Source organism: Meles meles, chromosome 3 (genome assembly GCF_922984935.1).
Source record: "Meles meles chromosome 3, mMelMel3.1 paternal haplotype, whole genome shotgun sequence".
Lineage (NCBI taxonomy): Eukaryota > Metazoa > Chordata > Mammalia > Carnivora > Mustelidae > Meles > Meles meles.
Genome location: NC_060068.1, coordinates 44289230 through 44316065, shown reverse-complemented (window position 1 = coordinate 44316065; position 26836 = coordinate 44289230). Strand labels below are relative to the sequence as shown.

Sequence of the window (26836 nt, the reverse complement as noted above, 5' to 3'; positions counted from 1 at the left end):
CGGAGATGACATTTCTTTGGGGACTTAGGATGGAGTTCAGCCCTTAGCAGGGAAATGAGGTTGAAGGATGGTGTCTGGGCCTGTAGCCTGTGGAAGGGACCCTGGGAATGGTGGGATCCAGTTTGTAATGCCCACAGGCTAAGTAGCAATATGAGAGTCTTAGCAAACAAACGAAGTTGTATTAAAAGTGAATATAACCTTGGCTGTATTCTTTTTTAATTTGGCCCAACAGCTGGGTCCCAACACGTAGATCTCAATTTGACACTGGGCCTTTATCATAATAAACTCCATGTCCGTACAATGATCTAAAATCGACCCTGCTAAGACCCAAACAAGCGATCCGAAGGAAAAATCCTCTGGTTTACCCATCCACTGAAGCACCAGACATAATGAAAGGAGCTGCTATTGTATTCTGAGATTCTGAGACTGGCCTAGGCTAATGTGCTCACAGCTCCCTGGGGAGACAAACCTGATCGCAGATTAGTGTGTAGGAAGATTACTATAGATGGCTCCCAGGGTCAGATCCTAAGGAGGACAAGAGGAGCGGAGCGGAGCAGAAGGGAGGCAGAGGAGGGGCGCAAGACAAAGTGGAGGAGGAAGGGAAGTGAAAGCCAGCGGGGGACACTGGACCGGGGGTGCCTTTTTGGAGTTGCCTCTCGTTGGGGGAGGGGGTGGGACCCTACACCCCACCACTCACTGGATCCAAGCTGTCCTCAGAAGGGGTGTGCTCTCGGGCACCATGGCATTCTTCAGCCAAAGGCGATTCCCTGAGGAAGCTACCACCTCAGGGCTCTGGGCCAGCAGCCGCCAATGAGGGAGGCTAAGTCCCAGACTTTTGAAGGTGGTCCCTCATAACGGATCAGGGGATTTTTCTAGGCCCCATGTCCCGAACTAGCAGAACATACTTTACTCCTGAAGCACGGCTAAAATAATCTCTCAGACCTCCCAGTCTTTGTGACATGCAGCTTTATTCCCAGAGCCTGGATGGCTGCTCTTTAATTCTGTAGGATGAGCCCCTCCGTTCAGCTTTCTATTCGGCTGCTCCTACCCGAGGGAGGCTACAAGGGACCGAGTCCGTGAAGAGCTTATCTGACACTTCTGGAATTTGGAGGGATGGTCCGTAAGCCTGTGCAGCCGCTCCCGGAGCGGGGTTCTTTCTCTTCTCTACTAATGCCTTTTGGGCAGGTCCCCTCCATGCTCACGGATGTAGGAGTCACTGCTGTGCCCCAGTGGAAAGCACGAGCAGTAAATGAGGAAGCCCAGGCACACTTCCTCCTCCCCAACACTTCCGGAAGTGCTGTAAGAGCGCTACCGGCTTCCCATTGGCCAAGCCAAGTCACGTGACCGTACCTAGTTTCCGGGGCTCCTGGGAAAGTCGTTTTATCTGAGAACATTTAGCTGGTTGCACTTAATTGGGAACAAAGAGTGAAAGGCTATTGATTGATAAGACAACCCGCACGGCCGAGCACAAGTTATAGAATTGAAATCCTTCCTCCCTTGCTCCTCATGGGCTGAGGACGGCATGAAACAGACGCCATAGTAAGAAAACATAGTTATAAAATATTCATGCGACTAGGGGTGCAGCATCATAACAGAGAGCTCTGCTTTCCAGATTTCTCCTGTTGAACTCAGACTCTCCACATTTCATCAAGAGCAATATGCATTCATTACCCCAGATTTATGCTTGCCTTTCTGCCCCTTGGGACAGAGCTGTGCACGCGGTAGTCATTCGCCGGGTATGTGTTCATGTGTGTGTGTTGTGTAAACAAAGGAGCGTCTTTGGCGTACAATATAGCACTGCACTGTGTCCTCACGTCATAAAATCATGAGGTCGTGTGTCCTGGTGGCATATATGGGAAGCACCGCAGTGGTGGTTGAGGAGTGGTTCTGGGAAGGGTTTCAGTCTTTGCTTGGCTGTGCTTTTGTCTTCCTTATGCCCCTGCCAGATGAGTAGCTTTCTGATGATTTGATTTCATACATCCAGATTTTAGAGAACTTTGAGAACAATGGAAAAGCTACCCCAGTATGATTTAAAAAGTGCAATGGCCCAATCCTTCCTTGAAAAATTATTTCTTTTACCCCTCCCATACAGAAAAGAAGTCTCAGTTTCTATAATTATATGATTTTGAACTTTCTGCATATGAAATTATAGTATGGAATAGGATTTCCATATATACACATTAAACTTATGGATACTGTTTAGTGAAACAGAAGAGGGTGACGCTGCCAGTGGTATTTCCTGAAAACACCTAATACCCTCTTTATATCCAGCTCTAGGTGTAAGGGCTCATCATTCTTCCCCCTTGAGGAAGGGTCTTTTCTGTCAAACTGCCTTCTCAAATATTGTTCTGATAGTTCACAGCCTCACAAAATTAGAAATAGGGCCCATAGTGAATGTCACATGATTCTGAGTTTCCGATATGCTCCCAGCTGATGCCCATACTAACATTCTCTGGCCACACTTTCATGATTGGAATTGTGGGGGAAGTTTTTACAAATACTTCTATCTGGGTTCTACCCAGAGAGTTAGATTTATTATAGGGCTGGTGTGGATATCAGATTTTTAATTTTTTTTAGCAGGGGGAAAAGGCAGAGGAAGAGGGGAAATCCCAATCGGACTCTGCACTGAACACAGAGCCCAACGTGCAGCTTGACCCCGTGACCAGGAGATCATACCTGAGCTGAAATCGAGAGTCAGATGCTTAACAGAGCCACCCAGATGCCCCTGGACATCAGATTTTTAAAAGCTCCCCCAGATGATTCTAATGTGTAGCAATGTTTGAGAACCATAAGCTCTGAACCAATTACTTTCCCCCATGGGTCCATGTGTCCCTTACATATCCTTGTACGCCCCCACCATGGTTAATACCAACTTCTGGGGGGTTTTATTCCAAGACAGTGCCTAGCATGGGGCCCCTTTCTTGGTATGGGCTCAATCAGAGTCTGGTGACCACATCAGCATATAGAAAGATGCCGTTCTATTCACATGCTGTGGCAAGAAGGGAAAGAGGATTTACTTTTCATTGTAAATATGGGTTCAGCACACTTCATACTCACTGCAGTTCCTTTGCCAGGCTTCTTCCAAGGAAAGCCCATAAAAGGGGTTTTCCAGAACTTGGGAACCTAGGCAGACAAAGGGGAAAAATGAGGAGCAGAGATGTCAACAGAGGAAAGAGAGGAAGGGAAGGAAGGAGAGAGAAAAAGAGGAGGAGGAAGAAGGGATGGAAGAAGAATGGGGAAGAAAGAAGAAGAAACTAAGATGGATATAAGGGTAGTAGAAGTTGAAAAACACTGACAAAAATTGTTGGTAGATATTTACTAACCACCATCTCTGAGAGATGTCAGAGGTTCTTGTGGAGCTCAAAGAACGTAGGATCTCATTAGGAGACAGGAATCAGGCACTCAAAAAGTTACACTGAACTATGCAATGAATAATAAAGGGAAATAAAACTGGAGATAGTATGGGACTTATAGAGAGACCCATCAACAAATGAGAGTTTCAAGGCAATAGATAGCATGAACTCCATTTTCATGTGGTGAACTTGTATCAACTCCGTTGCTATGGATTCCTTATTCTTACTTGGCTCTATTAGCTTAACTCAGATTATGTACATAGGTGGCTCCTAGAGAGATAACATTTAACCCATTTCATTATCAGGGAGTCTTTCAGTATAATTTAAATATTTTGTAGTTATTTCCTCTAGCCTATACCATCCAGTATGTTGCCTGCTAATATTCTGGGGAAAAATAAACCAATTTCAATATTTACTTGAATATAGATACCTTTGAGAGTCTCATCCCCACTCCTAACCCCATGATGCCCATCTAGAAGTTTCTTCTTAGAGTTGAGGTCATGGTACTAATGTTTTATGAGACTACGGAATGGGCATTCAATCCATTCAAAGTGGTGAAGGTTTGGTATCTTGTTATCTTTGCTAAGAAACGTTCTTAATTTGATGGCTCGAACTTTGGCAAAATGAGTCCCTTTAGTGACATAAAAGCAGCCAGTCTTTAAAAGACGCTGACAGATGCTGAGAGAGTTTTTTACAGTGGGGCTGAGTTTCCAGCTCTGCTGCATGTAATTAGGCAGGCAGATAGAGCTTCACTCATTTTACTAGCCCAGTGGGAGGGAGACGGGGCGGGAGGCCCCAAAGTTCCGTTAACTTCAAGGAAACCCACTCTTTCTTTAACATGTGTGTCTCCATTTCTGTGAAGAAATAAGTCTGTGTTTCATTTTATAAATTCTGCACACAACTGAGCTTGTGGTAAGGAACACATCATTTCTATTTATTTCAAGCAAGCGTAATTTATCCATTTCATAAAGAACTTGGATGGTAAAGATGGTGTACATGTGTGATTTAAGGATCAGCGTTTTTAGTGTGCTAAGAACATCAATAAACACAGAAGGCATTGTGTCGGCAGTCTGGCTCATCTGAATCTACTGGATTTTCCTATTTTGCCTTTTTTTTCTTTTTTTTTTTTAATCTTTGGTCTTCAGGGTTTAATACTCTGGTGTCTGAAATGCTTGTGTCCATAAACAATTGAATTGCCAGTTTTCTTGGTCAAGGTAGCATCTCTTTTTTTCAAACTCTTGGTTTTTTTCTCTGCTACATTTAATTGGGAACTCTGTCTGGCTCGTAAAAATCTCTACAAAATGCTCCCGCCTTCAACTTTTAAGTTTAAAAACCCAGTCTATCTAAGAACAAAGCTGGGGCTTCTGGGGAACAGAAAGAGAACTCTCTGGGCTGGGTCCCTTTCCTTTGCAAGCCCCATTCTAGAACTAAATCCAAAACTTGACTCATGTGTACCAAGCAGAAATCAGAGAATCTCCACATGTGCTGGCCATATATTCTATATTAGAATCGCAACCCGAGGACCCAGCAATAAAATGTGAAGAAGCAGAGAGGATCCCTGAGGCCAGGGGACCAAAATCAGAATAGGGAATCTCATTTGAGGAAAAAAAACACACGAGCAACTCAGAGCTATGCAGGGCACCAGGCTGTAACGACAGGAACTCAGAGGACCCAAACAATGGCAGAACAATTTGGTTGAATTCCTAGACATGTTGCTCTGTAGGTCGAAAAGAACTTACCTCCTAGATGTGCATGCAGGCCAGTCTTGCCCTTTTCCAGATTGATCGAGGAGGCAGTATTTCTTCCCCAAGATCCATCCAGAAGTAGGGCCAACACAACTCAGGATCCCTGGGTACTAGTCCAGTGGGAATAATGAGCAAAGCTGGGCCAGAGCCAAGTCTGCTGTTTACAAGTTGTATTACTTTGGACGTAGGACTTAAAGCTTTCTGAAGTTTAATTTGCTAAGCTATAAAATGGTTGTAGTAATATCACTATATAACTGTGACTGGTACCTAAAAGGTCCTTCTTCTAGACCTCACTGCATCTTGTCAATGCAATGCAATGCAAGCTTGTCAATGCAAGTTTGTCAGGCCAGGTTTGTCACCCATATATCTAAGATTACTTCCTAACTTAGTACCTTGGCCTCTTGTGTCAACCAAGATACAGAATGGCCCACATTTGATGGCTGGAACACTGCTTTAACTGTGAGTAACGTATAGGGCTCCCTCCTACTGGTAAGAACACACTCAACTTCCAAACTAAAATTTGACAGGCCTCTTATGGGCCATGCCAACACTTTGAAAATAAAACTCTTGAAGTTTCAGCAGAAATATATTTTTACATGATAGGACGAAACCATCTGAAACTTACTGCTTACATGGACTGAAAGAGCTGTATCAACAATAGGGTTGTTATAAACTCAGGCTCCACACTGTCTCCTAAAGGGATTAGACAGGTCTCATAATGTGTTCTAGACAGAAAAAGTGACCCAAGCAGGGGCTGAATCCTTAGCTGTCATTAGTATTTTCCCATGTCAACGCTGGGATTTGAAAAGACAGAAGGAATTGACTTACTTTATATACTTGTTTGATCCTTTAGTACTTAATGAAAACTAGAATGTTTTATTTCACCCCTATGGGAAAATAGCTAAAACAGGCAGTTTGTTCCTGAAATAAAATATCAGCAATCAAAATACTCTCAAGGTCCCTTAGAAAGCAGAACATCACAGGCTTATTACAAAGTAGGTGCCCCAAGCTTCTAGGTGCTGTTAACATTGTTTTATTTCCTTTATACAAAAAGTAGAAATGACAGAAAAAAACACCCTTGACAGAAAACAATACCACTGACCTGGTCTCATCGAGGAGCTGAGCCCAAACTGCCCATTTTACTAGGAAAGGAAAGTTCAGTCAACATTAGCAAACACTCATGCAACTGATGAAAGACAAGATGGCGCCAGTGGCTTGGTGGATGTAGCAATCCAATCTTAAAAAACATACATTGGCCCAATCATGCTTTTAAACGGCATCTCCTTAGAAACAAGTTATATATACAAATATCACCCAAAAATGTGTACTATATAGTCTACCACTATAAATTTAAGGCATCCTGATATTGTTCTTCTGCTGGTGAGGCATTGTTCTCATGATTCTATTTCCACAGTGGATAGTCCAGAAATTTTCAATGGTGTCCAAAGGGCAGCAATGAGAGATAAGAAAAAAAGTGATTTACAAGAAGAGTTCTTTTGACTCTGGCTCAGCATTGTGCTTTATGCTGTAGGACTTCTTCATTTTTCTATTGATGTCATTATGCCTAAGCAGAAGAAAAACCATAAAGGCCAGAATTAGATAAAACTATGGTCAAGTTACAAGACAACACCACTAAACACTCCCCAAAAATGGAAATTATCCTCATACAAACCACACTGAAGAACACTTTATTCTACTAGGCAAATTATTCTTTTCATATAAACCACTCTTTAAACAATAAAAACTACAGTCATGTAATAACACACACTTAGCAAACACTTTTTAATTTGGTTCTGGAAGTTATTTCTCAATCATGCTGACTGGAATCCAGGCAAGATTCTAGTCAAGTGAATTTTATAAAATTCACGCCAAAGTCACGTCAAATCAGATAGTAAGCAAAGTAATGCTGGTCGACTGGAAATGAGATATTTATATTTTATTGACATGGATTTATTGGTGACATCTTTAATGTGCGATAAGCTTGAGTCCTAATTATTCAAAGAAGATGCTTATTTGGTGGTGTGATTACTGCTGGAAGACAATAAGTAGGGAAGTCTAGAGGAAAAAGAAAAAAAACTAGGAAAAAGTAATGCTGTTCTCCACCCCACTCCACCCCACCCCCCATATCTGATACCTAGTAAGCCTATGGAAAGAAGCACAAGCTTAAGCCTTGGAATAGTCATGCTTTATAAGTGAATTCCCCCCTAGGTGGACGCATTTGTTCACATTCTGGGTATAAAAATCTTCAGAGAGGAGTCACCTTCTGAAGGTGGGTGAGGCTACATATTAATAAATTCCTTCTTGTTGCTACATTAGACAAAAACAAAGTGTTTCCAGTAATGCTACTTGCTAACATGAGGACATATTTGGATGCGGAGCTTCAAGTGTAGTGTTATGGCCTCAAAATCAGGCTTGCTTGCAAAGTGTTCCAGGAACTATTTGATCCTCATCAACACCTGAAAGTTTTAATTCTTACTTTATTTATTCCTCTGAATAGAACTTCATTAATTTTTTTTAAAAGATTTTACTTTTAAGTAATCTCTACACCCAATGTGGGGCTCGAGCTTACAACCCTGAGATCAAGAGTTGCAAGCTTTACCAACCAAGCCAGCCAAGTGCCCTTGAGTAGAACTTTAGAGGTTGTCTATGGGCAAGAAAGGGAAGAAAGGGAAAGAAAAACCTGATTGGTAAAAAGATGCTCTAAGGACTTCCAATTAAACATGGTGGATTAAATATACACATTCATCACCCCATTCTCACAAAACAACACTAAAAGGAAAATAAAGAAATAAGAAAGGGATAAACCTAAACAAAGAAGGGAAGTGAGAGGGGATGATAATACACAAAATACCAACACTGTTTCAGAAACAGGAAGGTCGAAGGGCTTGTGGAGCTGATTCAGCAGAGCAGAAGATGCAGAAATCTAAGCCCATGGGCAGGGAACCCAGCAAACTGATTTATGCTGCAAGATGCAGAAACCAAAAGCACCATGTATTTCTGGAGGTGACAGTGGGTGCTGAATGGGTGCTAAAAATGGGAAGATTATTGGAAAAAAATTTTTTAAAGATTTTAATTATTTGGCAGAGAGAGAGATCACAAGTAGGCAGAGAGCAGGCACAGAGAGAGAGGGAGAAGCAGGCTCCCTGCCTAGCAGAGAGCTCAATGCAGGACTTGATCCCAGGACCCTGAGATCATGACCTGAGCCGAAGGCAGAGGCTTAACCCACTGAGCCACCCAGGTGCCCCAGATTATTGGAAAAATTTTTGGAAGTAGCAATTCAGATCTCAGATTATCTCTCTGACCCAGTGTAACTGGGTGACTGTCTCTTTCCCACTGTGAAAGAAGACTGGAGGTTACAATTTGCAAGGCTCGAACCAGAGAGAATTCAGCTAAAGGGGGCAGAACCCATGAGATTAAATGAAAGTCTCCCTAGGCGAGAATATGCTTCTCAACCCATCTCCTATTAGTCTGACTCATGAATTCTTGGCACTCAGGTTATGGGCACTAGCAGGAGACTGGAGTTTCCTTAACTTGAGAAATGAACTGGTCAAGAGAAAAGACTTACAAATACTAGTAGGGACTTTCCCAACAGAAGAGCCAAACCTCACCAGTTCATGTGAAGCAACACTGACAAGTCAACAAGCCTCACCCATTAAGTCAGAACTTCCATTCAGCTTTAGTGAATATAAATTAGTCAGAGATCATCAGATATTTGAGGAAAGTGCTACTATGAAAGACAGAACCAAAATAAACAGAAATGGAAGTCAAAGTGACTAGAGATAACATACGGAGCCAATTAGAGCTTTATACATCTTTAACAAGAAAAGAAAAACTGGGAAAATGTCTGTAATTCATACTATAAAGGGTTAGTCTTCCTAATACGTAATATAGAAAGAGCTGCTGTAAGTCAAAAGAAGGCCGTAATCTCAATAAAATGAAGGATTAAAAATAGTACATTCATACAGTGAAATAATAACCTTTTACTGCAAATACTTACTGCAGTAACTTTTACTGCAAAAAGGAGGAAAAGAAAAAAATATATACATTCATATTTGACTGTAAAATTCACATGTATAATGCTACAATAAGGAAACAAAGAGAAAACCAATAAGGTACTTTTAGAAATTAACATTACTATAGCAAAAATAAAAAAAATAGAAGACTGGAAGGTACAGGTCAGTTCTTTCCTAAAAGAACTAAAAAAGCAAAAGTTCTTTCCTGAAAGAACTACAAAAGGCAAAAGTATGGATAAAGATAGAAAACTAGTTAGCAAATCTGAGGATCGATTCAGTGTGCCCAACATTACAATAGTATGATTTCCAGAAAGTGTGAACAGAGAAATTGCAATGGACAAAAATTTAAAAGAAACTGTACAAAAACATTTCCCAGAACTGAAACATACAGGTTTCCAGACTGAAAAAGCCTGCTGCATGCCCACATGTCAGGAATGTTAATGGCATCATGACAAAGCAGCAATAAATCAAAATACTGGGGATAAAGAGAAAATCATAATAGCTTCCAAGGGATTTGCAATTTGAGAGGAATGGAGCTTCGCAACAGGCACACTGGAAGCAAGAAGAAAATGAAATGTGTTTGAGATTCTGAGGGAAAAGTGTTTCCTACCTAGATTTCTATAACAGCCAAACACACCTAACCGAGTATGAAGGCAAATTGAAGATGTTTTCAGACAGGCAACGTCTCAACAAATTTAGCACCCATTCACCTCCCAAAGATGGGAAGATGTGTTTACCAAAACACGAGCATAAACCCAAAATGGGAAAAGACAAGATTCAGGAAATAGGGCTCTACACAGGAGAGAAGCAGAAGCAGTTCCCAGCATAATGTATGGGGGGAAACACCAGGAAGACAGCTGTACAGCACTGCTAGATAACAGCAGTCCAGACTGGGGCAGGAGGACCGAGGTTGTCTCCACCAACAGACAAAAAGAGAGACACCTAATTTGCCTGAATGTGCTAAAGGGAGGTTTCTGTCTCCTGCAAAGTATTTAGAAAGGAACTGTAAACGGAGAAGTCAAAATTATTTTCTGCCCTCAAAATGTAAGGTTGTAATTAGAAAGGAAACCCATTATGGCATACTCCTTGGACCTACTGTGATTAATATTTATACAGCCATACTAATAAACAACAGCAAATACTGACTTAACCCCAAAGAGAGATACAACTGTATTATTAATGGTGGGAAGAGGAAGGATGGGTGTATGTGTGTGTGTATTTGTGTGTGTTTGGGGGTAGGGGGCAGTGCTAGGTGCTAAAATACAGCTAGATAAGTTTGGTTCTTTGTGGAAAGTATAGATTCTTTGAATCTTGGCTCCATAATTTGTTATCATCATTACTATACAAGCTTGGGCAAGATCATAATCTCTCTGTGCCTTGGCTTCCAATCTGCAAAATTTGATAATAATAGTACCTAACATACTAGGTCATTGTGAAGATTAAAACAATTATGATGCATGTGGTGCCTGGAATAGTCTTTGGTACCTGTAATTGCTTTATAAGTGTGACCTATCATTTTATACTATAGAAGTATAGTAGAATGAACAGAGAGAATATCTAAAGTTAAATATCTGAATGAGCATGTGACTTAACAAGGCAGAATACTAGAAAATACATGCGAAAGAAAGCCAAGTGATTGATTCAGAGGAGTGGGATTACAGAACAGGGTACGTTGGGCAGAGGAGAGCAAATTTTTGTTAGAACGCTAGCATTACTCTCTCTCTCTCTCTCTCTCCCCCCCCTCTCTATACATATACCTATAGCAGTTCAACAAAAAAGTAAATGAAAAATCAATAAAAGTTAAAAAGAAGCGTTAGGTTGTAATTTAAGCATGATCTCATCATTTAGACACTAACAGAGTATTTCTGCTTTAATATAAGGGGTGTTGTGGTCAAGAACATTAAAAAAGAACACTTTCTGCAGGACACAACCCAGCACGGTAAGAGCTGAGTGTGTATTTGAGGCATTTATTTGAATAGTATCAGGATAATTCAAGCCTCCCCGAATCCTTCAATTTCCTTCCTAGTCCTGAATTACCAGTATTCAAAAGAACAGAATTGTTTGGGTAATTTTGGCATGAATTATTCAGATAATTAGCTGTTCCTTGATTTCATTTCTGGATATGAAATCACATTCTCAGTGACCAAAATTGGGAAGAAGAAAAGGCTTAAATTTAAATAACAGTTTTGCAAGTAATCTAACTTGCTGATTCATCTAGGCACGGATTCCACATTTCCATAGCCCATCATGACCAGATAGCAATTTACTTAGAGGATTAGTCTAAAAGGGTCCACCGGCATGCATTACTCTTCCACTGATACCCAAAACAGGGAGACTTTGTTACTTTTGTGATCTCCTTCAGGACTATACTGAGAGCAAATCTCTAAATCTCATCCATTAAAAAAATGGGATTCCGGCTCAAAGAATAAACAACTTGCCCTCCAAGTACCCACAGGAAAAACTCACTGTAGGCAGGCGGGCCTGTAATCGAAGGGCCTAGACTTTAGATGGAGGACACCATCTTTTCTTGGGATGACAGGCTCAGTCTTTTTTATTTTGTTTCTGCTTTTACCTCTTCTTTCTCTCTTTCCTCTCTCCACTCTCTTTCTCACCAAATATTTATGAAGTCTCTAGCATGGGCCAGGCACCAAGCTGGACACTGGGGTCACAAATGGGGGTTGTGGGGAGGCTGTCAAGGGTCCCCACCCTCATGAAGCTCCTATGTGTTTCCTGGAGTTTACTGTGTTTTAACTGTATATTCTTTTAATTCTCCCTGAATTCTGATCTCTTTTAGGAAGGCAGCATGTCTCATGCTGGCACAACGAAATGCCCGGCTTAGAGGGAAAGATGGTGGTGCCGTTGAGTGCACTGGCAAACCGGGGATGTGGCATTTGGGAAGGTAATGTATCCGCTCGATTCTCAGCGTGGGAAGGAAAATCCCACATGACTGTGGTTGGAGCAGGGATGCTTGGTAAAGGTACTGGAAGTTGTCTGGGTAAAGTCTCTAGCTGGTACTTAAAACCTCAAATGAATTGCTGCTTCTTAGAAACTCCAGCCTTTCTCTGAGCTTATAGACAGGAACTTCTCTTTTAATGTTTGGAGATACCCCCGTGGTAGCAGAGATGGTGTCTATAGGACACTAACAGGACAGTTTCCTCTGTGACACTTCATGGTTCACACCAGAACCGTGGAGGGGAGGGAGGGAAAGAGGATGGAGGTGGGAGAAGGGAGTCATTTGTTCTTCAATTCTGTGATTGCATTCAAACCAGGATTCACAGGCTGAAAGAACGTATTTCTGGGGGGATGGTTTTGGTTTTGAAGGAAGGTCTTCTCTCTGTACCCTCCTACTTTTCGTTCCTGGCTGTTGTGCATGTTCATTTCCTGCCTTCCAAGGGCAGTGCTTGAAGACTGAACCTGGGATTTTAGTCGCAATAACCTCTACTTTTCCATTGATTTCCCCGTCTTTGCTCATTTTTTTGTTTAGCATGGTATCCTGACAGTAAGCACATAATGTGTGTGTGATGCACTTGCATCTGTGTGTGTGTGTGTGTGTGTGTGTGTGTTGGAGGGGGTGGACACCCTCAACTCTGACCTCCTACTGGGCTTCACAGATGACCACCGCCACACCTCACATCATGTCAGGCCAAATATATGACTCTTGTTGAAGGGTTATTGAACAACCTTGACATCTATGCAAAATATCGGATACCAGAGCTCCTGGCTCTGGATGGATCATTTCCCAGGTGGCTGATTCCTTGGCAGTAAAACCCACACTCATGGTGTTTATCACTTCCTGTCTTCTGAAGCAGTCTGTGCTGGTGTTGGCAAGAAGATGAGGGTTTCAGGCCACAGTGGCACTGTGGTCACAGAGCGTGTGGCTAGGGGTCGCCAGGGGGCTGATGCCTTCTGCCTCTTGGTAGCTGGACGCAAAGCTCATGCCACATGTCCCAGGTCTCACTTAGACTTAAACTCTGGGAGATGAATGTCTTATTGGCGTTTTAAGACAAGTAACTGCAAACATCCCCTTGGGGTTGTGATAACTCAAAACTAACTTGTCCTTGATAGGAAAAAGTAAAGATAAATCTGTTTGTTATAAACAAAGTCATCATCGTCTATGGAAACAGTCTGGGAAAGCTGTCCAGAGTAATGGAGTTGGATCTAATTTTAAAGGGCATTGAAAAGAAATTTAGATTCTGGGCCATCAAGCTGTGACCAATTTAGGAAAATAAATAGCAAACAGAACCCCCACCCAGAGGTGATGTTCTTTCAAATGTGTTTATTGCTGATATCTTTCCCTTACCAGGAAAAATAAACATTACTTAGGAACTAAAATTGACTCCAGCATATGCCTGCAACTAGGTGCTGGGGCCCCACTCTTTCTCCTGTGGTCATAGGGATAGGGCCATTTGATGGCATTAATTTTTGGAACCAACTCCAACCCAACGACTGCCATTGGTTTCCCCAGTTATATAAACCTGGGGAATCTCTCTTACCCTAGAGGAGATGTTTAGCCTTCAAGCAAATTCTTAGGCCAGGATTTGAAGGCGTCACTGAGGGAGGAACACTTGGGTTCCTTTCTACATTGTATCTTTCTGTGGGACGTTCCTTCAGTGGGTCCCGTGGACAATATGAAGCAAATACTATAGTCAGTTAGGTGTTTTTCATGCCCACGATCTCATGCTAGTGTTCATTTCTCAGAGGAATCTTCATTTCCACTATAGCTATCCACCCTTATTTTGTCTAAAGAGTGAACTTGGCCCCATTCTCTCTGCCTCTGTGTCATTTATAAGGGAACCTGAGAAACCTCCCCTCTCCAGCATGAGCCAACAAGTGACTTTTCTCTTTCTGTGGAACACATGCTAAACGGGAACCATGATAAAGTAGAGGTTAATTTATAAAGGAGGGAGGGGAAGGGGTCAGGATGCTTATTTAAATACACTGAATATTTTTATTTTTGGGTTTCTGCTTATCGCTGAACTCAAACTCTGTTAATATGAAAATCCAGTGACTCTGAGGCTCAAAACTGAGCCTTCAGAAGGATTGTTCCCTTAAACTGAGTAGGAAAGGTTTAACCTAGAGTTGGATAGCTCAGTAGCCCCAATGCCTCACTTGGTGCTCTGACTTTCGTAATTCTATTACAGAAGGTCGTTCAGCTTTGTTCCATGGCTTATAAAAAGACAGGATGAAATATTTCTGACAGGACAATCTACCGTGATACTAACTGTCTTGTTTCCAGGTACTGCAGGAACCTTCGAGAGATGAGAGATGTTCTCCTTCACCTTCCCAAGAGTTTGTCAAGTCTTTGTGCTGCCTTTCTTTCCTGAGGGTATTGCTGGTGATTTCTGTTTAAGGACAAGAGCAGAATCTTCCAGGTACCAGAAGACACACGTAACCTCACCTGGGACTAAGAAGGGCATGAGGATGGAGAGGTGGGTTGAGAGGAACAGAAGGTGCCTAATACCAATGTCTGGGAAGGGAATGGACTTTTTTTTTTCTTTCTATTTCCTTCCTACCCCAAGCCCTGGGTTGAGATTCCCTGCCCCAGGGTGGCCGGAAGCAGCCCAGACTCAGGCACTGTGTGAGCCTGACCCAAGTTGAATGTTGGTGACCAGTAAATACCTAAGCTCCAAGATGCTTCCTTCAATGTACTGAATTAATGAGACCCCTAGGGGCACTCCCAGAAATGCCAGAGATTTACTTCTTCTCTGGGCTGACCAGAGACCTGGAGCAGATTAAACTTGATTTAAAGGGTCAAAAAAAAAAAAAAAAAGTGTGACATTTCTTGTGCCTTAGTATTCGAAATAAAATTCATAAATTTATGCTCACAATACATACACTCCGATTTGGGGGTGTTTGTCATTCTATAGAAACAGAGGCACATCCGCAAAAACACTGCAGAAGATTTTGGAAGGGTGCTGCAAGGCGTGCCGGGTTTTTCTTTTAATTTAATCATATTAAAGCAAGATTGAATGATTTAGAAGTGACAACCTCCCTTAATATGAATTTGGGGGTTTCTTCTGACAGAAGCCAGTCACCCCATGCACCAAGTGCAGAAAGTTGCCCTTCACGACTCTCCTTTCACTGCTCCTGTTTCCTGCTTTGTCTGGGAGTGGGATTTGTGCACATTCCCCGGGAGGTTGGTGGGGAGGGAGGAAAGAAAGTCCCGATGAAGAAGGACTTTGCCCAGAGAAGCGCCCAAGCCCCCGGGGGCCTTTGAAGATGACTCTTTTCTGTACACAGTCCATGCATTTTGAAGCGTAAATATTTTGTTTGGGAAAGCCCCGTGGTTTGTCTGGTGGGCACACCCAGACGGGCTGGCAGCAGGGCACCGGGGTTCTGAGCGTTAAGTGAGAGCAATTTCAGAATGCCAGGGCCTTGCTTCTCCCAAGCACGGTGATGAAAGGAGCTTTCAGTCTAGCATCAGCAATGAAATAAAACCTCAGCCCTCCTTCACAGCTCCGATTCTGGTCAGAGATCGACTCCGTCCACCCGAGACAGGAAATTTAATTTCTATACTTACTGGGTACTTGACTCCATTAAAACAAAGACGGAAAGCCAAAGTCAACCGGGAGACTCAGCATGTTTTTAAGGTGAGTAGCTTCCTCTGCCCTCTGCGGCTGGAATGAAACCCCGCCACACTCGGGCCCTTGGTCCCCATCTAAAGCCCCATTATAAGACTGGCTGCTTCTGTTGGGGATTTGTGTTGCAGGGGAAGGGGTCATTGGTATCAGTTCCTGCTAAGGGTGCTCAGGGATCGTGGTTTCAAAGGTCACGCTGCTGGAAGCCAAGGCACGGCCCCAGTGCTCGAGGGACCCCCGAGCTAGCACCACGTACCGTGCGCGGTTATGCTGAGGCTCTTCGGTCAGCGTGTTAGAAGAAAGGGTGATGCAGCTGCCGTACATCTCCTGGAGAGGTGCAATTAAACATCATCTGAAAACATGCAACAGAGCTCGGCACATGCACGTGTCTCAAACAACAGGAGGCATGCAGGAGGCAGGTTAGTGGACAGAAGCTTTGTTCACACGTTCAGGAGCACAGGGAGCTGCTGAGGTCATCCGTTCCCTCCCGAGTGACAGAATCCATTAAGTGACTTGGGAAAGTCTAATGTGAGCAAGGTAAGGCTGGCCATGTGAAACCCGAAGGGGCTAGGGTTTGGGGCACGGGGGGCGGGGGGGGGGGCTTTTCTAGCTGAAATGCATACAACACGGAAGTCTCTTACGACAAAGACAATTCACTTTGGAATTCAATGTATAGTTAAAACTGGCGTTCAAGGGGCGCCTGGGTGGCTCAATGGGTTAAAGCCTCTGCCTTCGGCTCAGGTCATGATCCCAGAGTCCTGGGATCGAGCCCCTCATCGGGGTCTCTGCTTGGCAGGGAGCCTGCTTCCTCCTCCTCTCTCTCTCTGCCTGCCTCACTCCCTACTTGTGATCTCTATCTGTCAAATAAATAAATAAAATCTTTAAAAACAAAAAACAAAAAACAAAACTGGCGTTCAATTAATGAGAGTGATATTAATAGAAACTCGATTTCAGAACTGCAAAAAGAATCTGGACAGGTCTTAAACCTCAACGTCACGGAGTTTCCCCTTGGGGCTCATAATCAATTATGCAAGTTGGAACTCTTTAGATTGGAGGGATATTTGGGGTCCTTCCATTCCTTGAGAGGTTCACATCTGGGATGCCATACCATATTTGGGGGGATGGTACCGCATGCACAGAGCACAGAGCAAACATTTATCGCTGATAAAAATGTTCCTAGCTCTTCACTGGTTTTTAAAGTGCAAGCCTTTCCAGGAAATACAATTACAAAATGTAGTTCATGGCACACTTGGCCATGCCTCAGGTACCGAGCGCTTTAGATGGCTCTGGCATTATCCTGATCAACGCTCAGGGGGGTTTGTGTCATAAAATGCCAATGCGGAGGGTCCCTGCGGGTGTATTCATGTCAAAGGTCATCCCAAAGTTGAGCAGTTAAGTCTTTAGAAATAGAGTATCTCTTTACGGACTCTTTCACTGGGTTTGACTAGCGAGTCAGATGAGGAGAGCAAACGCTTCCCGAGGAAGACTAAGTGCTAGAGAAGGTCCTGATTTCACATCACCTGGTGGTCTGACCTTGTAGGAATGCCTCCCAGGTTAGGACTCCTAACACACAGGGGTCACACTATTTCGGGCAACTGCAGGATCAGCATATCATGTCCTGTGGTGTATCTGATTTTTCTCTCTTAGAGTATTTTCTAAAGGAAGAGCCAAGGGCTTAGACTCTAATATGACATATCTCATTAGAAAACACATGGATGGGGCTTTCTGAGCATCTCTTGGGAAATTTTCTGGGGATTCCCTCATGGTGGCAAGGGTCACCCATCTTAGCGTGAGGGACAGTGCAGTGAATTCAAAGGCAAAAAAGGGAGCCTCCAAATAGCACTCACCGCCTTATTCTTTCCTTTGCTAGCAGAGCTCACGGGATTTCCCTTGGCATCTGTTGTCTTCCTGCCAAGTGAGGTTAGGGGCAGTGTGGACGTCTTCAGCTGGTTGGCTGCCTGGTAGTTATTATTATTGTTCTGGTTGCCGCTGAGTGTCTCCATGATAGACCGGAAGGTTCCAAAAGGCCTTTTCAGTTGGTCCCCCGATTCACTACTCATGGAGGCCCTCTGGAGGGTCCTGCCTTTATCTCTCTCCTTTTCTCCATTTAGCTCAAGGCTACTTTGTTCCATCTGTACCACAGGCTCCTCAAAGGTAACTCTGAGTTTCAAGTTCTGGGAGGTCCGGCGCTTGGAAGATGGAGACTTGAGGGCACTCTTGGGGCTCATAGCCACTTTCTGGGCAACGGTGCTGTCAGGGCTGGGCTGAGTGGGGTCTCCAGAGGTCTGGCTTGGGGGAGTGGTCCCTGACCCGGGACACTGGGATTCCAAGTCAGGTTCACTGCTCTCTGAGGTGGGGGATGGGCTATGGCCATCCAGAGATTTGGAGGCCTTGATGCCAAAAGGAAACCTACGTCCTGACGTCAAGGTGTGTTTCTTTATCATCAGGTGTAAGCTTTCTGCGCTGTCCACACTCTCCACACCTCCCATGATGGGCTGAGGCCGGGGCCTGTCCGCCTTCCTTACAGGTGTGCTCTTGGGGTCCTCAGAAGTGTTGGAATCGGTGTCGGACTCACTCAGGGACCGCTGCATCAGCTGCCTCAGCCGAGCTAACTTCAGTTCCCTCTTCTCCACAGGGATCTTCTTGGAGTTTTTAGACGAAGCCTGGGCATCTTGGAATTCCAAGGACAGCTTTTCCTGGGTGCAGACGCTCTCTGAGATATCCTTTCCCAGTAACTGGCGTAGGATTTTGTCAGAATCTTCGTCTTTTGCTTTGGCCCTGGCCCGGCTGGATGCTGACAGGCTTCCGAGAACCTGAATCCCCTCTTGGACTCCAGGTTTGCTTTTGGCTACAGACTCATCATCTGCATCTGAAGATTTCCACTGGGACCTTCTGGAAGCTGGGGAGGATGGTGAACTGAAAGATGATGAAGAACATATGAGGGGATTTCCTCTCACTGATTTCCTTCACTGCCACGAATGACTTATAACAAATCAACAGGACTGGAATAAGGATAATCCCTTAATGTCCACACAAACCAGAGTGGCAACTATGACCAGAGTATAGTAGTGCCTCATACCTAATGCCATGATGATAAATTTGTCTACTGCTTTACTGTTTATACATCCATTTGGCACTAATTTCATCCATTATTCTCATCTTCAACAACCTTATGAACCTACATATCTATGTTCCCATTTTAAAAGATGAAGAAATAGAGTCTGGAAGAGTAAGTGAGTTGCTTATAATCGGGGGACGAAGAACTGTCACAGCCAGAGATGAACCCAGATTTTCTGACTTTAGGTCCAGAGTTTTTTTTCCCCTGTAAGGTGTCAATTTTATCCCTCTTTATAAAAATAAAATATTGTTGTCTTCCTTAAAGATATCTTTTCTAAAAGTCCAAAAGAAGGCTCAGAGATGAAAGATAATTAAGCACTCTAACCACCCATGTTCCTAGTATTACCTGGGCGAAGAAAGGAGTGACTCTGATTTCTGGGCTTCTAGAAGTTGCTGGAGCTGGTTTTGTAATGTGACGCGTTCCATTGTCTGTCTAGGAAAAACAAACGGAGACGTGTGAGCTCTCTGATATATGACCACTACTGTAAATGAGTACTTACAAACTTTTTCATGATTATTTGCAATAAATTGCAACAAATCCCAAAGCCTCACACATGTGCGTATTTTTCATCTTGCAGTGCAGGAATTTTCCTAAGGACACTATCAAGTACCCAAAAGGAGGCTTTTTATTCACATTAGAAAAAACTGTAAGTAACCTAAATGCTCATCAATAAGACTAAGTGAATGATTTAGTTATTTCCATAAGGGCAACTACTAAAATAGAGAATATATTTCAGTATCTATGACATAGAAAATGGTTCCCTAATATATGTGTATATATAAAGTACACACATACACAAAGTATAAAAGTTTATATATAAAGTAAAAAAGGAAGTTACAAAATACTCTGTAGTGTAATACCATTTTTAAGAAATCTCTCTATATAACACATATATAAATATATTACTTATAATGTATGTGCTTATATATATTGTTTACTCTTTCTGAATTGTTTAAATCTTTAAAGTAATTGAATTAATTTAGTGATCAGAAAAGAGCAAAATAAAACAATACAACTATTTCCGTATTGGTATTTTCTTACATGAAGGGAAACATGATATGGCAATACTCATTTTATTCTGGAAATAAGAGCATATGAATGAGAACGTGTTTTAAATTTAAGAAAACCAGTTAAAAGCCATACGTTACAGAAAGCATACTATTGAGAACTTGAGAAAAATAAACCCAACTGATTCTGACTCCCGAAGAAGAGCACTATTTACTAAACTCTAGTGATATTGTGACAACCTCCCCCCTCCCTGCGAGATGTCTATTACATTCTAATCCCTAGAAGGTGGGCCTATGTTACCTTTTGTGGCAAAAGGGAATTAGCGTTGAGACAGAATCAAGATTATTTATAGGCTGATAGGAAAACAGGGAGATTATCCTGGACTATTATTATTAAGGGTTATCGAATCTAGTCACGAATCTTTAACAGCAAGAAGGAGGTAGAAGATGAGGTCAGAGCCACTCAAAGTGTAAAGACTTGATCTGTGGTTGCTGGCTCTGAAGATGAAAGAAGGCTTCATGAGTCAAGGAATGCAGTGGCCTCTAGGGACTGGCAATGACCCTTTGCTGCCAGCCAGCAAAAAAGGGGACCTCGGTCCTACAACCACAAGGAACTGATTCTGCAACCAGACCCATCCTAGAGCCTCCAGAAAGGAATGTGGCCTGTGGACACCTCGATTTTAATCTAGAGACCCATGCTGGTCTTTGGACCTGTAAGATGAATTTGTGTTGTTTTAAGCCATTAGGTGTATTGCGATTTGTTACGGGAATAGAAAACTAATACAATTAGCATAAAAAATGGTAGACCCTCTCATGAGCCAGGACATAGAATTAAATGAATGAGTTGTAAGTGTTTTATGTGTGGGTTTTTTGTTTTTGTTTTGGAGAGAGAGACAGTGCAAGCACGTACAAACAAGCAAGGATGGGGGGGGGGGGTAGGGGAAGAGGGAGAGAGAATCTTAAGCAGGTTCCGTGCCCAGTGAAAGCCCAAAAATGGGCTTGATGTCACGACCCTGAAATTATAACCTGAGCCTAAATCAAGAGTTGGACACCACTGAGCCACCCACATTCCCCAAGTTCTAAGTGTTCTTAAAAGGACTGCCTGGTCTTAGATCCGAGCTTGAGGAAGCCCAGTGTTCTCCTTGCCAAGTGTCACTGCACATATTTAACAGCCTTTGGCCACCTAAATCTAATTCTGTGAGATCAGACTGGAAAGACACCCTTCCATCTCCCAAGCACCCTGTTTTTCAGACATGGTTAGTCTTAGTCCTAACATTTCATCCCTAAGACAAGAAACATCTGTAATTGCAATTTGTTTCATTCATTCTGTGACTCACCTACTTTTCCCTAAAGGTCAGATAATAAATATTTTAGGCTTGTGAGTCATATGGTCTGTGTCATAACTACTCAACTCTGCTTTTCTAGCATGAGATCAACCCTACACAGTAAGTAAATGAATGTGTGTGTGGCTGGGTTCCAATAAAACTTTACTTACAAAGACAGTGGGCTGAATTTGGCCCACAGTCTACAGTTGGTTAACTCTTAGTCTAAAGAAAGAAAAAAAAAACAAAAGTCCCTACGAACATTCTACTTTTCCCCCTTTGCAAGCTGGTATTGCAAGTCAAGTTTTTAAGAGCAGTAGTGAGGGACTAAAGTGGATGGAGCAAGATTACGGTCTACTCCTAAAGGGTTTGTTAGGTGTCAAAGTGAATTACGGTACAGTTAAGAAAACTATTTGGGGGCGATTGGGTTGACGGATGGTTGACATTCCAGGTATGAATGGGGAAAAAAAAAAGGACTCTACTCTCTAGATTCTAAAGAAGCCCTCAGCAAGGACCACCCAGTTTTAAATACATAATCACGTGAAATATTAATATACAAAAGTTTATGAAACATGAGAACATATATGGACATATGCCATGCTGGGGCCGTTGTGAACCAAGCCCCACCAGCTGGGGGGCTAAGACGGCAGAAATTTATTGTCTCACAGTTCTGGAGTCTGGAAGTCTGAGTCCGAGGCGTAGGCAGTGCTGGTGTCCTCTGAGGGCTGAGATGGAGGCTGTTCCCTGATTCTCTTCTTGTTTCTGATGGTTTGCTGGAGATCTTTGGCTTGTAGATTCGTCACTCTCATCACTGACCTCATGCTCACATGGTGTTCTCCATGTGTGTGTCTGCCTCCACAGCTAGATTCTCCCCCCTTTTTTTCAAAGATTGATTGACTGACTGATTTGAGAGAGAGTGAGAGAGGTCACAGAAGGAGAGGGAGAGGGAGAAGCAGACTTGCCGCTGAGCGGAGAGCCTGACACGGGGCTCAATCCTAGAACCCTGAGATCATGACTTGAGTCGAAGGCAGATGCTTCAGTGACTGAGCACCCCCCCATACATCCCTAAATTTCCCCCTTGCGTGACGCCAGTGATACTGGATTTGGGCATGCCCTCGTGACCTCATTTTAACTTGACTCCTTCTGTAAAGACCCCCTCTCCCAATAAGCGGATAATCTGAGGTATGAGGGGTTAGGACTCTACCCTATTTTTTCAGGGTCGGAGGGATGGCGTAATTCAACCTGTAATATCTAGGCTTGTACATCAGGATTTCTAACAGAGCTGAAGGTTGTCACTTTTTAAATAGCAATTACGTTTATTCACTGTAAAGAGTTAGTAAACGTATTCTGGTAGGAAAAGGCACTCCGGACCGTCTCCAACTCAGAATTTTGGACTGGAAAAACTCATGGTTCTCATCCCTCCTCCTGCACTTTTCGGTGCTGGTGGGGGTGGGGGGGCTTGCCTGGAGCCTAAAGGGCACAGGCTACGGTGGCCATACTCAGTGGACTTCCCTGTTAACTTCTAGTTCTGCCCATCTCACCGAGGCACACAGTAAGTAAAAGACCGGGGTCTGCAGTCTAACCTCTCATATTTTATCTTGTCACTGACCTAACCATAACTGTCTGCAGCAATCAGCCTCGGAGACAATGGAAGAACTGTTATCAATTAGCGTACATGTGCATTTTATTCTGGGCCCATCAACAGAGAGGACAGCCAAGACCCTGACCTTGAAGAGTTCACCAGTGAAGAGTTACAGCTCATGAACAGCTCACAGACTCCACGGTACAGGGCTGAGGAGAGTGTTTTGAGATCTTTCCTCTGAGTATGAATCTTAGGGGAAAAGGAACAAAACCATTCTACTGGACTGTTTTAAAGTTCCTCTGAATGGATATATCCATACACTTCCCGGTGGGGGAGGGATGTTTCTACAACATTTCTGGAAGGGTATTAGGCAATATCTATGCACAGTTTAAATACATATGCCCTGTGTTTTAGCAATTCACGTTCTAGGAACTTAACCTTAGAACTACTTACAGGTGCATGTAAAAATATAGGTACAAGTGTGATTGCTGTGGAAAGGCAACTTACTGAGTTGTGAGTTTGTATTTTCCCTTCAGTTGCTCTAAGTCCTTGAAGCTCATTTAACGCACCTGCCCTAGGGGAGTTTTGTGTAACTGGGCAGAGGACGCTTGGAGGGAACCCCTTTAATATTTAATTTTTTTTAAAAGATTTTATTTATCCATTTGACAGAGTAGGCAGAGAGGCAGGCAGAGAGAGAGGAGGAAGCAGGCTCCTTGCTGAGCAGAGAGCCCAATGTGGGGCTCGATCCCAGGACCCTGGTATCATGACCTGAGCCAAAGGCAGAGGCCCCAACACACTGAGCCACCCAGGCACCCCAATATTTAATTTTTAAACCTTATTTGTATCTAGTAAAATCCTAACCAGCTCATTAAAGTGCCTACTCTAGTAGGGGGAAGATGGAAGGGGACAGAGACTTGGCCTCTGGGGCAAGAGGGCAGAAGTGGACAGAGGAAGGTTTGTCCCAGCTTAGATAAGAGCCAGAGGGTCTAAGGACTTGTCATATTGTCGCATGATCGGTGAAGGCCCCCTGCCATCACAGGTCTCTTTTCAAGAGGAAAAAGAATATTTTTATTTTTTTTTTAATTTTTTAAGATTTTGTTTATTTACTTGAGAGAGAGCGTGTAAGAGAGATCATGAGCAGGGGGGAGGGGTAGAGGGAGAAGCAGGCTCCTGGGATCATGACCTGAGCCGAAGGATGCTTAACTGACTGAGCCACCCAGGTGCCCAATAAAGAATATATTTTAAAATAATTTAAAACACTCACTATTTTTCCTCTAAAGTCTAATTTTTTGGGTGTATTCTCGTAATCTGTCTACGTGACTTGGAATACCGACTGGGATTGTTGGTGAATCCCTCCTCATCATGGCAACTGTACTTTGGCTGGTGTGTTTGCCAAGGGCTGACCTTAGAGCTCCCAGAAGGTGTCAGCTCCTTGATTCTTTGGACTCCTAGTGACCTACCTGATGGCTTCTCATCCATTCCCGTTGTCAGGTGTATTAAGACAACCTCCCAGAAATGCTCCCTGACTTCTCTATAGGCAACAGCTACCAGTTTGATAATCTCATCAAGAACAGAACGGACTCCGTCGAGACCAAGACTGAACATCATGCTGACCAAATGCTATTTTACATCCCGAGGACTCATGAATGATGAATTTACTGGTGATGGTTGTTGGATGATTCCCCTAATATACATTTTTCATTAGAAAACCTGGGAAACTGGCCCATGCCTATTTTTTTTCCCCCCTCTCTCTCAGGCTTCTTATGATTTCCTAGAATGTAAAGGACAGAAGTTTGGGGAGGATGCATGTGTGTACTTAAGTCATGGGGCCATGAACTGTGCACATGGAGAGAGACTGTCTCATCCAACTCAGAGTCCACATGCATGCAACAGACCCCGTCCTACAAATCACAGCCAGCCTGGGAGGAGCTGGCTGTGAGGGGTGGAACCCCCCCAATTCCCGCTCACGGAGTGTGCTCTGCACTTTCTTCTTGGGGGACGAGCCTCTTCCCACTGCATGGATGATGCAGGACTTGGGATGGAAGAGGAAGACAAGATGGGCAGAAGGCTAGGAATCCTCTAGACAACTGGCATGCGGGCAGCTCACCAAGGCAGCAGTCTCAAACCTCAGCCAGGTGAGGACCAGCCCGACTCAGTTCACAGGGAAAGGATGGGCCACTTACTCCTTCAGCTGTTTGGTTAGCTTCACCACCTGAGACGCCAGCGACATACAGGTCTCCACCACCACCAGGTACCGGGAGCACAGCGTGTGCCCATGGCGCTCGGCGCTCTGGGACGGCTTTTCCCCTGCGTGGTTCTGCATGGTGACATTTGCTCCATATTCAACCAATGTCTGTGGGAACACGCAGAGGCATGGGATTGTTATGAGACCTTCCCGGCAACCTTTTGTATGGATGGGAAGAGAAAGGTGAGTGGAACATTTCCTGCCAGTCCAATACCAGTTACCAAAGCCCATGACAGGGGGCTGAAGGGAGCGAAGGGTATCACCACATACAGAAGAGAGCCTCTCGGGAGTTGGTATCAGATACCTGCCTCAGAGCCCACACACATGCAACAGACCCCGTCCTACCAATGGCACCCAGCCTGGGGGGAGCTGGCTGTGGGGGCAGAGTCAGCTGCTGCCCGGAGGGGGCTGTGTCCCGAGCAGGCATTGGCTAGGGAGAGCTGATTTGTCCCTTTCAGTGGGTGAACCCATGAAGTTGGGGACACCTGTGAGTTGTTTACCTATTCCTATTTGTGCAGAAAGCCTATGTGGTCTGTCGCTGAGCCTACCCTATCAGAAATAAAAAAAGAACTGAAGAGAAATGACCTGTAGGGGCTGTGTGGGGAGCAGCGGCACTCCCACCGTGTGTCTGGCAAGGATATGACCCAGGAATTGAGGAGACATCGTAGAAGGGGGCTTGGGGTGAGCTTGCTATCACCCCACTACGGAAGGAGAGGGTTCTCTGGCAGCAAGAGTACTGGGTGTGACAGGCGGAGGGGACTGTGTGGGAGGAGGAGGATGTGAAGTCAGGGTGAGAGTTCCCAAGTCAGGTATCAGAGGGGAGGCTCCAGAAAGCCCCCTAAAGACCTCACCCGTCATCACACCCAGCAGAGAGTCAGCACAGAAGCCTGCCACAGAGGACATTAGTGGCCCACCACAGTAAGCCAGAGAAGCCATGACAGCTTTCACACCCAGTGCCGTGGCCTTTGCCAGGTAAGCAAAGAGACAGGTAACTTTTCTCCCCACCCTCCTCCTTGTCTCCAACACTGCCCAGCAGAGAGAGGGGAAACGGGGCTAAGGTGAGGTATACAAAGCCAGTCATGGCTCCATCCTCAGGCTATGTCCTTTGAACCCTGAGTCTAATCTGGGTTGGAGAGAAGAACACTTTGATTCAGAAGTAACACCAAGATTTTAAACTGGTTTGGAGTAAATGTTAAGTCACAAGCAAGCAGGAAGCTATGGAATCTGGCCAGGGCATACGTTAAAAGAAGAGAGACTTAATGGATCATGGTTGACATCATTAATTAAAAAAAAAAATCAAAATTCTTTTCTAGTTATACTGTGGTGACATGAGATGCCACAAAAAGCTGTTATATCAATATTAATCAGCTAGCACCATCTAACAAATCCTTTGACACTAACAAGATGAAACCGACTTCTGGGTTTATATTAGTAAAAGGTACCATTGTTCCCCAAATTAACACGAGATTTTTAAATTCCTAGATTTTGCTTAAACTCAGAAGTCACAAGGGGCTTCATCTCCTTCTGGTTTACAGCCACTCACCATGAAAGTCCAAGGTACTCCTTACGGGAGTGGTACTGCTGATCACCTCAGCCCAGAGCTCCCATGGCCTCCCCAGAGTGTCCCTTAACTCCCTTGACTCAGGCCTCCGCCATCTTCCTCCCAGAGTTTCCTAGACTCGGTCTCTGCCTCCCCTCAAAAGGGCCCTTGCTCACCTCCTGTTCTGCCCTCAGTCTCTCTGTGTCTTTCCTTTTTTAAAAAATCTCACACCCAGTGGATAGACCCGCTTCCAAGATCATCCAAGTTTCCACAGGCACCGTATCGACTGCCAAAAATATCATTTGTGTTAAGTGGAGAGATGAATGGCCCGAA

General features: G+C 43.9%; 1 protein-coding gene across 3 annotated transcripts in view; it reads right to left on the bottom strand.

Moving 5' to 3' along the window:
* Positions 1–6125: 6125 nt before the first annotated feature.
* The window catches only part of LOC123937897 (synuclein alpha interacting protein), a 148025-nt gene continuing 127314 nt past the window's right edge, over positions 6126–26836 (bottom strand). For 2 of the 3 annotated variants that reach the window (XM_045998703.1, XM_045998704.1), the window contains exons 8-12: positions 24902–25071; positions 19153–19239; positions 17537–18605; positions 15946–16016; positions 6126–6662 (exon numbers count right to left, since the gene is read on the bottom strand). In XM_045998703.1, the coding sequence (XP_045854659.1) occupies positions 6578–6662; positions 15946–16016; positions 17537–18605; positions 19153–19239; positions 24902–25071 (1482 nt within the window). In that variant the 3' untranslated portion in view covers positions 6126–6577. The remainder of the gene's footprint in view (positions 6663–15945; positions 16017–17536; positions 18606–19152; positions 19240–24901; positions 25072–26836) is intronic. The other variant, XM_045998705.1, reaches the window with a different exon arrangement.